At 40.6% G+C, this 13,565-nt stretch overlaps 1 protein-coding gene across 1 annotated transcript in view; it reads right to left on the bottom strand.

Annotated features, from left to right (window-relative positions):
• Positions 1 to 13,565, bottom strand: part of LOC123515618 (trissin receptor-like) — a 318,318-nt gene that overhangs the window by 200,605 nt on the left and 104,148 nt on the right. The window contains exon 2 of the mRNA XM_045274406.1: positions 13,558 to 13,565. This exon is cut by the window's right edge and continues 603 nt beyond it. Coding sequence (XP_045130341.1) covers positions 13,558 to 13,565 — 8 coding nt within the window. The remainder of the gene's footprint in view (positions 1 to 13,557) is intronic.

The following is a 13,565-nucleotide window of genomic DNA, read 5'->3' as shown; positions in this document are numbered from 1 at the left end:
ACGTCCCTCACGTCCTCGCCTGGCACGCTGAGGCTTGACACAACGAAATCTCCTGAGAATCAAGTTATGGCTCTTGGAGAGGGATTCACTGTTCTCAGATGTGCAGAAGCGAGTTTCATTTCGCAGCACAAGAAATCCGCCCACAAAATAAACTCAGATGTGAAGGAAGGTGAATCGCATCGTATGTTATTCGTGCTTTTTTTCTTTTTTTATACCATGTGGGCTTTTCACGGGAATTTATGGGCTAAAGAGGATACTTTTTAGGGTACCTCCTATCTCAAAGCCCACCCGCTAAGAAACCGTTGCCCCGAGTGAGGAAGCCCAACCTACACTCAGACCGTGGACAGGATTCGAACCCGTGCGCTTGGAGACCACTTGGTTCCACTGTACCACGGTGGCTTGTAGTAATATGAGAGTTAGCGGCTGTGAGCTTCAGTTTTTGCTGTTATTGTTTTTGAAGGAATGTTTTATGGAGATAATGAAAGAATTTCTGGACTGAATCTCAACTGGCAGAAGAAAAGAACGTGTATAACAAAAAGCCACAGCTGCAACTGACTTTCCTTACATTCCTTATTGCATGGTGTGAATCAAATATTTCTCATTAAAAGGAACAAGAAATTAAAAGTTACAATCCGGAAATATAAACATTAAAAAGAAGAAATCGTGCAACTTCGCTGTGTAAATTTCACTCTATAAATTATACCACTAGGCTGCAACGATCACTTTTTTTTTTTTTTTGTGTGTGTGTAAAGCAATGAAAAATTAAACACAACTAACACAAGAAAGACAACACACACACACACACACACACACACACACACACACACACACACACACACACACACACACACACACTAACAGCTACTAATCTCTCTCTCTCTCTCTCTCTCTCTCTCTCTCTCTCTCTCTCTCTCTCTCTCTCTCTCTCTCCCCTTCACCGTCCATTCATCCCTGAGGTGTTCCTGTGTCACTTCTAAAGATTTGCTCTTGTCTTCCATTAGTTGTCCATCCTCTCCTTCCGGCAAATATTCCCTTTCCACACACCCTTCACTTGACTCTTGCTCTCTTTCCTTCTACTCCTCCTTGGAAACATTCTAGTTCACATTCTCTTATATCTTGCTCTTCTTCCTATCACTCCTTCAAGCAATTTAATTATTCTCTTCTCACACTTCCTTCTCTTAACTCTTATTCTCCTTTCTCTCAATCTTACCAGCAACCTCTTTTTATTTACTTGTATATAAAAGGGAAAAACTGGCCAAGGGGAACAAGTTAAACAAAAAGCCCTAGTTTATTGCCAGTCCCCATGCAGGTTTGAGAGAGATGGAGAGATGAGAGGGATAAATGTTGTGAAACCTCCCTCCTTAGTTCAGGTCATAGAAGATGGAAATACAGAAGCAGGTAGGGTGTTCCAGCTTCCTTTCTCCTCGTGTTCTTAATCCCTTCAGTACTGTGACGCATTTCCATATTCATTTTGGTTACTATTTGGTAATTTCATACAGCTTCAGAAACTTATGTGGGAATTAGAATAGTAACGACTCCGGCCATTAATCTTTTGACCTCCATAGATTCTTCTTAATGCAAATAAAATCGTCTTGTCATACCCAAAAATTAAGATAAAATGCATCTTGGTACTGAAAATATCAAGCTTGGAACGTTCGGCATCTGCCCTTCAAGTTAGGGTCAGGCCAAGTCAAGGCACATCTGAAGTTAGGGAAGAATAGGAGAGATGGAGCAGAGGTGAACAAAAAATGCTGTACGTGGGGAAGAAGACAAACTCGGTCAACAAATATCGATATACCAATCGCGCTAATTATTCAAAGGTTTCACTCAGAATAAAAAATAAATCATGAATGTGTCTGCCAATCAGTGGGAGACAAAGTACGGTGGCAGTGTTACCTTGTCCAAGTACAAGGTCCACGTAGTTGCTAGAGTCAGGAAGAGGAGGAGGGAAAGGAGGAAAAGGAGGAGGCGGAGAGGAAGGAGTAGAAAGAGAATAAGGAGAGAAAGGAAAAGGAGGAGGAAAAAAGAGGAAAAGGAGGAGGAGAAATAGGAGGAGGAGGAATAGGAGGAGGAGGAGGAGGAGGAGGAGGAGGAGGAGGAGGAGGAGGAGGAGAGAAAAGCAAAAGATCGAGGAGGAAGAGATGAAGGAGGAGGAGGAGTAGAAGGAGGAGGAGGAGGAGGAGATGGGGGAAGAGAAAGAAGAGAGAAAGGAAAAGGAGGATGAGGAAAGGAAGGACGGAAAAGTTCAGGAGGAGAAAGCACCACCACTATTACCACCACCACCACCACCACCACCATCTCTTCACTGCCATGGACGTCTCTTGCCAACATACTCAGATGAATCGATTCCACGGATGTAAAGACAAAGACATACGGGACCAGTATGATCTTTGCTAAGCTACAGAACCATGTTAAGAGACTGTACAAAAAAGCAATAGATCAAATCATGCAACCAATCAGATCACAACAGCAAGGCAGAGAACCGAGAAACATTAAAGAACCCTGCCTCCCTCACTCATGCTCCTAGATACTGTACTGGCTTGGAACAGCGAGACCTTGGCCCGCATTCTATAACCCTTTACTGTTTCATCCCCTCCAAGACCACAAGAGATGATTAGCCTGGTTCTCACGAGTGTTTATCCTTCAGGTAAGCTAGAAATCTTGTTAATCTGCAGCTGGAATCAGAGAATCACAGCGTCACTTCAACTAGAGTCCTGTGAAAGTAATAGAGGAGCGGCAGAGAAGTGTGTCATCCTTTGAGTTTCTGCAGCTGAGAGTCGCCTTAACTCTGTCTTACTATGTCTATGATAGCGGTGACATAAGCGAGCACAAAGGCACACTGTTCAAAAGAGGGTCCCCACAATAAGTCTGTGAGCTGCGGCGTGGCAAGACTCGGGAGACACACGGACAACATCATTAGGAAAAACGTGTATTAGACAGAATAGCAACAAAGGGATTCAAAAGAAGAAAGGATATGGAAAGGAAAGAGGAGAAGAAGGAGAAGAAGGGGAAGGAGGAAAAGAAAAAGGGAAAGGAGAAGAAGGAGAAGGGAGAGGAAGGAGGAGAAGAAAGAGGAGTGAGAAAAGAGGTGGAGAAAGAAGGGGAAAGAGAAGGGGGATGAGAAGCAGGAGTAAAGGAAAATTAGGAGGAGGAAAAGGAGTGAAAGGAGTAGGAAGAGGAGGGGGGGAAGGAGGAGAAGGAGGTGAGAAAGGAACTGGAATATGAGGCATGGAGAAGGGAAAGGAGGAAGAGGAGGAAAAGAAAGAGGAGAGAAAGGAAAAGGAGAAGAAAAAGGAGGGAAAGGGGAAGGAGGAGGGGGGGAAGAAGGAGGAGATGGAAGAGAGAAAGAAAAAAAGAGGAGGAAAAGCAGGAAAGGGGGAAGAGCAGGAGGAGGAAAAAGGAGAGAAAGGAAAAGGAAGAGGAGGAAAAGAATTAGAGAATGAAAGAGAAGAAAGAGGAGGAGAAGGAGGTGAAGTTTAAATACGAAAAAATATATACAAAAAAAAGAAAAAAGTTACAAAATAATAATAATAATAATAATAATAATAAAAGGGTAAAAATGAGTTGAAAAAATAATATACGAGAATGACTTTTTCAAACGTAACTTTTCTGAGACACGCTGTACTGTCATGAACTTGGCTGAAAACGGTCCCCATAACTGCCTGCCACTTTTTTTCAGCTTGTCACGATAGAGTAAGATAAAAAAGAATATAGTTAATGTCCTGTGTAAGTTAAGCAGTTCCCCCTCGAGACACCCCCTAAACTCGACCACTTCTTCTCGACCACTTGATGACGAAAAAATATTAACCTCTTCAGTAGCCTACCAGGACAAGCTTTCATATTTTTATCAGTTTGTTATTTGATGATTTTATATATATTCAGAAACTTACGTGGGAATTAGAATAGTGCAGGTTCTGGCCACTATTCTTCTGATCTCCATAGACGCTTCCTAATGTAAATAAAATCGTCTAATCACACTCAAAGCTCAAGTTAAAAATGCGTCCCTGTACGGAAGGGGTTGAGCATCATTCCTAACCTGACAAGAGTAACCTAATGACTTCAACAAGAGTGATCTTGGGAAAGCCTACGCCGGGGTGATGAAAGGGTTATAGTTCTCTTGAGGAAGCAACAACAAAGAGGCAGAGAAGAGGAAGAGGATTTTCGTCTCACAGATGGAAAAAAGGATGATATTTAAAAGATCTGTGTGTGTGTGTGTGTGTGTGTGTGTGTGTGTGTGTGTGTGTGTGTGTGTGTGTGTGTGTGTGTGTGTGTGTGTGTGTGTGTGTGTGTGTGTGTGTGTGTGTGTGTGTGTGTGTGTGTGTGTGTGTGTGTGTGTGTGTGTGTGTGTGTGTGTGTGTGTGTGTGTGTGTGTGTGTGTGTGTGTGTGTGTGTGTGTGTGTGTGTGTGTGTGTGTGTGTGTGTGTGTGTGTGTGTGTGTGTGTGTGTGTGTGTGTGTGTGTGTGTGTGTGTGTGTGTGTGTGTGTGTGTGTGTGTGTGTGTGTGTGTGTGTGTGTGTGTGTGTGTGTGTGTGTGTGTGTGTGTGTGTGTGTGTGTGTGTGTGTGTGTGTGTGTGTGTGTATATATATATATATGATGTATATATATATATATATATATATATATATATATATATATATATATATATATGATATATATATAGAGTGAGAGAGAGAGAGAGAGAGAGAGAGAGAGAGAGAGAGAGAGAGAGAGAGAGAGAGAGAGAGAGAGAGAGAGAGAGAGAAAGTAAATGTTTCAAATAAATGAATGACTGAATGATAGATTAACTCATTGACTAACTGACTGATTTCTGAATGAATGACTTATCAACTGACTGACTGTTCTGACTGACTGAGCGAGTGACTGACAGACCCGACTGAGCGACTGACTGACCGAACCATGCCACTTTAGCACAGCATGACCATAGGGCGCTTCCTGTTATTTGAGGCTGCCCTACAGACGCCACTTACTCCACAGTGCAGCGAGCGCAGCTAAAAATAGACGCAATTTAAAGTGTAAGGCAGACAACAAACACCATGTGAATGTAATGCACCCTACGTGGCTTCGAGGTGCAGCCCATTCCCGTCACGTCCACAGGGAAACGTGAGGCGACACCTGCCCTTTGGCGGCGGTGCGTGCACCACAACACCACAACAACATAACAGCCGGGCAGAAAAGCACCACCCAATAACAATTTCGCAAGCAGACAGGGAAAATTCAGCTTCCTCATTCATACAAGGGTGATCAGTATCAATTCGTAACAGTTCTACAAGCAAGTTATCGCATTACAAGAGAAATCAGCACACACTAACAACAATCTGATAAGTAAACAGGCCAAATAGAGGCATTTCCAGTCTTATAATAAAAGTTAGTAGTGATTTTCGAAGCGTACAAAGCGAATGCAATGTTCCTTATCTTCACAAGAGAGACAAACATCTACTAACAGGAATCTGATAAGAAAAGGTAGACAGGGCTAATACAAGCATTTCCACTCATATAGTACAAGTTATTAGTGATTTTAGAGGCATCCAAGGTGAATGCAAGTTTCCTTTTCCTTATCCTTTCAAGAGAGGCCACCGCCTACCAAACAAGAACTCAACAAACAGACAACCGACACAGCAAGGAGTGAAGACTGATGGCAGAAGAATAACGACTGATGAAAAAAAAAAATACCAGCAACGATAGAAAATTATTTGAAGAAAAGAGCAGAAAAAATAAGGGATAATTATACAAAGGTAAGAGAAAAAGAAAGAGGAGAAGTAATGAGTCATATAGGAAAAATAAAAGACAGATTTAAAAAGCAAAAAAGACCAGAAAAATGAGGAGTATAATTGAACAAAGGTAACAAAAGAAACGAGGAAGAGTAAAGAATAGAATAGAAAAATAAGATTAATTGAACAAAGGTATTCGTGAAAGAAAAAAGGAAGAGTAAAGGATGAAATCAGAGAAAAAATAAGAAACAGATGAAGAGAGAGAAAAACAAAACAAAACAATATTCAATAAGTTATGAAAAAAAAAGAAAATATTAACGAATGAAAGACAAACCTTAAGAAAAAAAACAAATAGAAAATAAAGAAAAACAAAAACAAGAGAAATAAAAACAGAAGAACATGCAAACTTAACCCATTCCCACCAAAAACAAATTACAAAACAGAATATTAAAAAAAAAATAATAAAAAAAAAAAAACGAGTGAAATTTGTAATAAAAAAAACCGTGAAAATTGAAACGTAAACTATGACAAACCAAGGCCGTGTTTTCTCGTTCCGTGATAAACAGAGAGCAAAGGAAAGTGATAGAGCATTTAACACCAGCACTTCTTGTAACATCTTTCCCTCTTGTCCTAATTTCAATGCCCATCAGTTCCTCTTGCCAGTCCTTGTATGCAAAATTGTGACTTGTGTAGCGATCTTCGATACTGTTTAAACCTTACAAATTCAGGAGTCACTTCTTTTTCTTCTTCTTCCTCTTCTTTCTTTCTTTCGTTCTATCTTTCTTGCTTTCTTTCTCTCTTTCTCCTCCTCCTTCTTTCTTCTTCTTTCTTTCGTTCTTTCTTTCTTGCTTTCGTTCTTTCTTTCTTTCTAATCTTTCTTTCTCCTTCTTTCTTCTTTCTTTCCTTCTTTCTTTTCTTTCTTTTTCTTTCTCTCTTTCTTTCTCTCTTCTTTCTCTCTCTCTCTCTCTCTCTCTCTCTCTCTCTCTCTCTCTCTCTCTCTCTCTCTCTCTCTCTCTCTCTCTCTCTCTCTCTCTCTCTCTCTCTCTCTCGCTCTCTTTCTTCTTCTTCTTCTTCTTCTTCCTCTTCTTCTTTCTTTCTTTATTCTTTTTCTTTCTTTCTTTATATATTTCTGCTTCTTCTTCTTCTTCATATTATTATTATTATTATTATTATTATTATTATTATTATTATTATTATTATCATTATCATTATTATTATTATTATCATTATTTTTCTTTTCTTCTTTTTTTTTTTCTTCTTATTCTTCTTCTTTTCATATTCTTCTTCTTCTTCTTTTCTCTTATTATTATTATTATTATTATTATTATTATTATTATTATTATTATTATTATTATCATTATCATCATCATTATTATCATTATTATCATTATCATTTTTTTTTTTTTTTTCCTTCTTCTTCTTCTTCTTCTTCTTCTTCTTCTTCTATTTCTTCTTCTTTGTTTTCTTCTTCTTTGTTTTCTTGCTTTCTTTTCTTCTTCTTCTTCTTTGTTTTCTTTCTTTCTTTTCTTCTTCTTCTTCTTTGTTTTCTTTCTTCTTCTTCTTCTTCTTCTTCTTTTTCTTCTTCTTCTTCTTCTTCTTCTTCTTCTTCTTCTTCTCCTTCTCCTTCTCTTTCTCTTCTCTTTCTCTTCTCTCTTCTCCTTCTCCTTCTCCTTCTCCTTCTCCTTCTCCTTCTCCTTCTCCTTCTCCTTCTCCTTCTCCTTCTCCTTCTCCTTCTCCTTCTCCTTTTCCTTTCCTTCCTTCTCCTTCTCCTTCTCCTTCCTTTTCCTTTTCCTTTTCCTTTTCCTTTTCCTTCTCCTTCTCCTTCTCCTTCTCCTTCTCCTTCTTCTCCTTCTCTGTCTCTTTCTCCTCCCTCCTCCTCGTCCTCCTCCTCCTCCCTTCCCCTCCTCCTCCTCCTCCTCATCCTCTTCCCTTTTCGAAATCAAGAGATTTGATTCTCAGCTGTTTGTTTTTATTTTTCAATTCAATTTGATTACTAAAATCATTGTCTCATATCATCCAGAGTATTAGATCCCTCCCTTTAACTCTCTCTCTCTCTCTCTCTCTCTCTCTCTCTCTCTCTCTCTCTCTCTCTCTCTCTCTCTGACCATGGGATGAAAATATCAAATGGACCGTCAAAAACAAATAAAAAGTCAGCTTCATTGCCACTCTGCAAAAAGTCAATAGAAAACGAGCGGCAGTCCGAACCAAATTAATTCTGCATGAAAGACGTAACGGGGACGGCAAGTGTTCAGAGCCGCGGAACATGAGCCTGCCTGGTGACCCCCGTGTTGTTTGTGAGGCGAGAAATGCATTGAAGAAAGTGATAAAACGTTGAAGAAAAGAGGATGGTTTGGTCTTGAAATAAAAGAAAAGAGAGAGTGAGAGAGAGAAGAGCAGGAGCCAGTTGAGATAGCATAAAAGAAACTAGTTGAGGAAAGGGATAGCATTATGGGTAGGATTGAAAAGGATATGAGTTAAAGAGCAAGGAACAGCTGGAGGGGGACTTGTGAATGGAGCCAACCCTTAACTCTAGGGAAATAGGGAAAGGGAAAGAAGAAGAAGAAGAAGAAGAAGAAGAAGAGTGGAACCGTGCGTGCTTTGGGGTCCGAGTGGTCTCTAGGCACACGGGTTCGAATCCTGTCCAAGGTCCGAGTGTAGGTTGGGCTTCCTCACTCGGGGCAACGGTCTCCTAGCGGGTGGGCTTTCAGATAAGAGGTACCCCAAAAAGTATCCCCTTTAACCCATAAATTCCCGTGAAAAGCCCACATGGTATAAATATAAAAAAGATGAAGAAGAAGAAGAGAAGAAAACTGAGGGAGGAAATTACAACTGATCATAGGCGTTCACACATGGCTGACACATATACATGACGTTACCACAGAGAGAGAGAGAGAGAGAGAGAGAGAGAGAGAGAGAGGGCAGTTAGATGTTTCGGTATTATTGCTGTTGTTGTTGTTGTTGTTGTTTTGAGGGGATCAATATCTTAGCTGGCATAACTGAGGTAATTTTGATATACGTTGAGTATTGCCATGTGTGTGTGTGTGTGTGTGTGTGTGTGTGTGTGTGTGTGTGTGTGTGTGTGTGAGTCTATCTGTCCGTCTGTCTGTCTGTCGATCTATTTGTCTGTCTGTTTATCTGTTTATCTATCTGTTCGTCTTCCTACTTTCCAGTCTTCTTGTTTTTCTTATTGCGTTCTTGTATGTCTGCCCTTGTCTGTCTGTTTGCCTAGCTATCTATCTATCTATCTATCTATCTATCTATCTATCTCTATCCATCCATCTATATATCTGCCTATCTATCTATCTACCTTTCTCTATCTGTCTAGCTATGTATTTATGTATCTATCTACTTATCTTTCAATCGATCTATTATTCTGTGTATCTGCGTGCAAATAGATACAGATGTTGACTATAGGTAGCAGAGACTTGACGTTCCTTTCATACAACACACACGAGGACAAGAAACGGTAAAGTGGAAGTATCACCGAACAGTCTCTTAGGAATATCACCCCCCCCCCTCCACCTTCCCATCACCTTGAACTGCTCCACGTGTTGGCTTACTGTCTTCCTCGACTTCTCTTACGTAACTGTGTGATAAAAGTTTAAAAGCACCTCTGAACAGTTTTTTTAAGAACACACTTGCACTTTATCCTGAGCTGATGCATTGCACGTGGAGGTTTTTGTCATTATTTCTGCCTTACGAGACATTCATGAGGGAAATACTCGTACTGGGACACATTCACGTCTGACCGGGAAAATACAACCAGAATACTTCCTTTCTTCAGGGGAACACCGATGAAAGAAGCTTATATCATTTTCAGTCGTTCCTTGTTGAGTGCTACGTATGTATTCTGATCTTAAGTCTGTTTCTACGTTGGTCTCTGTGCTTCTGTGTCATATACGTGGTTCAGAATGGTTCATTAGGTAGGCATTGGTTCTTAAATGAAGTGAGAATTGAGTGGAGTAGTCTCAGGCAATAGGGAGCGTCAAAAGATCAGATTAATTAATACAGAAAAAGGACAGAAGGAAAAAAGATAGGTGGAAATAGGTAGGTATGTTTTATGTATGGCCTGCTTCGTGTAGGCCTTCGTAGCTTCTTGCAGCTTTCCTCTATTTTTTTCTATCTCTTTTCTTAGTTTTTATGTTATTTTTATTTTACTTCTTTATTTGATTCATTGTGTCAGTCTGTACGCTTTGTATTGACTTTTGATCTCTATCAGGTCAAAAAGGGACCTAATAGAAGTTTTCAGTGGTACAGGGGTTATAACAAAGGGAAAGTAATTTTTTTTATTTACCTCAAGGCCTATAGCGCCTGTAGGCACACTTGAAGAGTGTATGGTAAGCGTTGTTCAACTTCCGCCCATTAGAGTCGCAGGCAATTTTATATATAGTGGTACCCATATTAGGGCCCATATTACCCCCGAAGCTCATCTTGGGTGTAATCACCTAGAACCTGGATATCATAGTGACATGTAGGTAACTTTAAACCACTCGACAAAAGGCTAAGTGTTTAAGGCTGTACGTGGTGGGATTCGAACCTATACGCGTGGACGTCTGCCCGATCCCACGCTCACCACCTAATCCACTACGCCTGTCTGTTTGCCTATCTATCTTAGGATAGAACCAGAAATAATGGTTTGATGCTTGAAAAATATTGTTTAAGAAAGAGATGCTAAGGAAGTTATTCTCAAATGGATTGGTTGATGAATGGAACGGACTTGGTAATCAGGTAGTGGATGGGGAGATACATAGCTAGGGAGATATATGGAATGGGGATGATATGTGGATATAGGTAAGTATATTCATACAGGGACTGATGGCTCTCCTAGCTTCCCTCATTTTCTTATCTTATGTTTTTATGTATAGCTACTGAGCAAGTTTGAAGAAAGCTTATGACTCTGTTTAGCTTTCTTGGGCCGCTTCCAACTGTTCCTTTCCGCACACTGTATGTCTTTAAGCTGACTGAAACCCTTTCACCTCTATTTGACGCACCTCTCCTTAATTACTAACCTAACCACTCTGAAACATCTTTCATTCCTCTGCGGACGTTAAACTGGCCAGAAACTGATTATCTTTTTATTTTTCATCTTTTATCTCCCTCAGTGTTTTAGGTGTTTATAAAGATTACATGCTTAGCTTCTAGTGGTATGAACTGCTGCATATCTAAGCCTTGGAAAGAAAGAGCGTCTGTCCAATTTACGTATGTCCAGAACTGTCAGTCTCTCTTACGTACACTTATGATCAGATTAAGGTTAATATCAAAGTTTCACGGCTTGAGTTGAAGTTGAAGTGTTCATTATCTGTGTGATCAATTTTCATGGTGATTGCGCAACTCCCTCCTTCCATCATGTTGCTGTCGAGAACTTTGCTAACAACCTGCATTAAGAAAATTGTTTTGTGATTACCGCACTCTTCATCGTCTCTCTTTTCAAATTGCATCTGTAAACTTTTGCAGATGTGGTCGTCCTGATGTGAATGTATGTGTGTTCACTTGTTTGTCTTTCTGTCTGCTTTCCACTTTTTCGATTTATCAACTTGTCTATCTGTTTACTTTTTGTCTCTGTCTATCGGTGTGTTTGTCAGAGAAGCAACGGCGGTGGCGTGATGCTGGTGCCGCGAAGCTGGTGTCAGTCTGCGGCACTAAGCTGGCTGAGGATTTCGGTTCGTGAGCAGCTTTATTTCGTAAGGCTAGGAGTGTATAGGAGAGGGAAGGAAGGGAGACGGGGAAGTTATATAAGAGAGAGAGACGATAAGGATGTAAAATAGATATTGCGGTGTGTGGTATTAAAAATATATAGTTTTTGTAATATTGTGTACAAGAAAAGAGAAAGAGAAAGGGATGAGGGGAGGGGTTATATGAGAGAGAGAGAGAGAGAGAGAGAGAGAGAGAGAGAGAGAGAGAGAGAGAGAGAGAGAGATTTAAAGGATTAAATAATCCTCAAATTAAGTCATCATAGGGAGGTACCCTCCAATGAAGTCATTTGTCCTGCTGCTAGGCAACAAAGGCCATATAGCTGCTAGATGTCATTAGTGGGGTTCGAATCGATGCCCCGCAATCTACCACCATCGTGGCAGAATGCGGCGCCTTAACCGCGTGACCACTAAGAAGAGAGAGAGAGAGAGAGAGAGAGAGAGAGAGAGAGAGAGAGAGAGAGAGAGAGAGAGAGAAAGGAATAAACATTATAGCGTATAGCATTAAGAGTACTTAGATAGTTTTGTAATGTTATGCAGAAAAAGAAGAGAAAGAGGAAGGAAAGAGAAGGAGGGAGTTATACAAGAGAAAGAGAGACGGCAAAGATGAAAAATAGACTTTGTATCGTCCTGCATTAAGAGTATTTATGTCGGTTTTGCTCTGTTATGTAGAAAAGAAGGGAAGAAGGAAGGGAAGAGAAGGAGGAAATTGATATAAGACAGAGAGAGACAGTAAGCTAGCCAGACGGTATGATGTTGAGTATTAAGAGAATTCAAATCCGTCATTATTTTCGTAACGCTGTGTGAAAGAGAAGAGAAGGAGGAAGGGCAGAGGGAAGGTATAATAATGATGAAGGCCATAATTGTAAAGGTGTGTGGTATTAAGTGCACTGTGGTCTTATGGGAAATACTCGTACAGCAGATATAACTCGTATGCTTATATAGAAAATACATTAAACACACACACACACACACACACACACACACACACACACACACACACACACACACTCGCTATTCATTAGTGTGATAGATTCTTTTGCTCCTTTTCCTTTCCTTTCCATTTCTTTTTTCTTGTTTTATTTCTTGTTTTTCTTGTTTTCTTTCTCTTTTTTACGCCCTTATTTTCTTATTTTTTTCATTTTCCTTTCTTCGTTTTCTTTCCTCCTCTTTCTCCTCTTCCTGAAGACATTTATCTCTAATTATGCATATTCCTTTCGGCTCCTTTCTTTGTGGCCTAGCATCTCAGTGGCTCTTCTCTTCTAGGTTGTTCTAGCTCCTAATTGATGCCTTTCTTACATTAAAAAGATCTCATTTATATATTTAATTTGAGCTGGAATCCGTCTACATTGAGAACAGTAGGAACGAAAGCCCTAATGCTGAAAGATCCCCACTTTTCTTGCATTAGTAGTATCAAGTACTTTTAACACCACCTCGAGAATTCCTGCCGGGAGCTGCGTATGTCACCGGGGAAACGACGAGAGAGAGAGAGAGAGAGAGAGAGAGAGAGAGAGAGAGAGAGAGAGAGAAAACCTTCCCAAACGATTCCTCGCGTATCTATCAAGACCTTTTCCAAGAGTAGGAGAAAATACGCGGTAGGCGAGACTCTGATAGCGTGGGAGGTGCTGCGGGCGGCGCCAGTGTGGGGTCCGCGCGGCTGTCACTGTCAGCTGCTGAGAAACGCTTTGCTCTCTCACCCAGACTATTTTTTCAGACGCCATAGAGATGATGAGTCTGCTTTTCAAGAGTGTTTTTGCTATCGATAATGTCTTGTTAATCTTTCAGTACATCCGTAAAAACACTCATAAAAAACTCGCATAACTTCAACTAGAGCCTTTACAATCAAAGCGGTGGCGGTGCTGCGCAGAGATGCTTTGGAATACGGCACATTGACACCCACACGCCGCCACCGCATCCGGAAACCCTTACCGTGGAAACTTTGGCTGGAGTCTGAAATCACTGCTTCTATTTATACATCTCAGACAGTGAACTCTTGTGTGTGTGTGTGTGTGTGTGTGTGTGTGTGTGTGTGTGTGTGTGTGTGTGTGTGTGTGTGTGTGTGTGTGTGGGTGGGTGGGTGGGTGGGTGAGTGCGTGTTTCGTATACATTATGCTATTTTTGTGCTAAGGTGTGTTTGTCCGCCGTGTCCTTGTACTTACCTACAAAT

This window comes from Portunus trituberculatus, chromosome 39, assembly GCF_017591435.1.
Source record: "Portunus trituberculatus isolate SZX2019 chromosome 39, ASM1759143v1, whole genome shotgun sequence".
NCBI lineage: Eukaryota > Metazoa > Arthropoda > Malacostraca > Decapoda > Portunidae > Portunus > Portunus trituberculatus.
The sequence above is the reverse complement of the archived record's forward strand: the minus strand, read 5'-3'. Positions and strand labels throughout refer to the sequence as shown.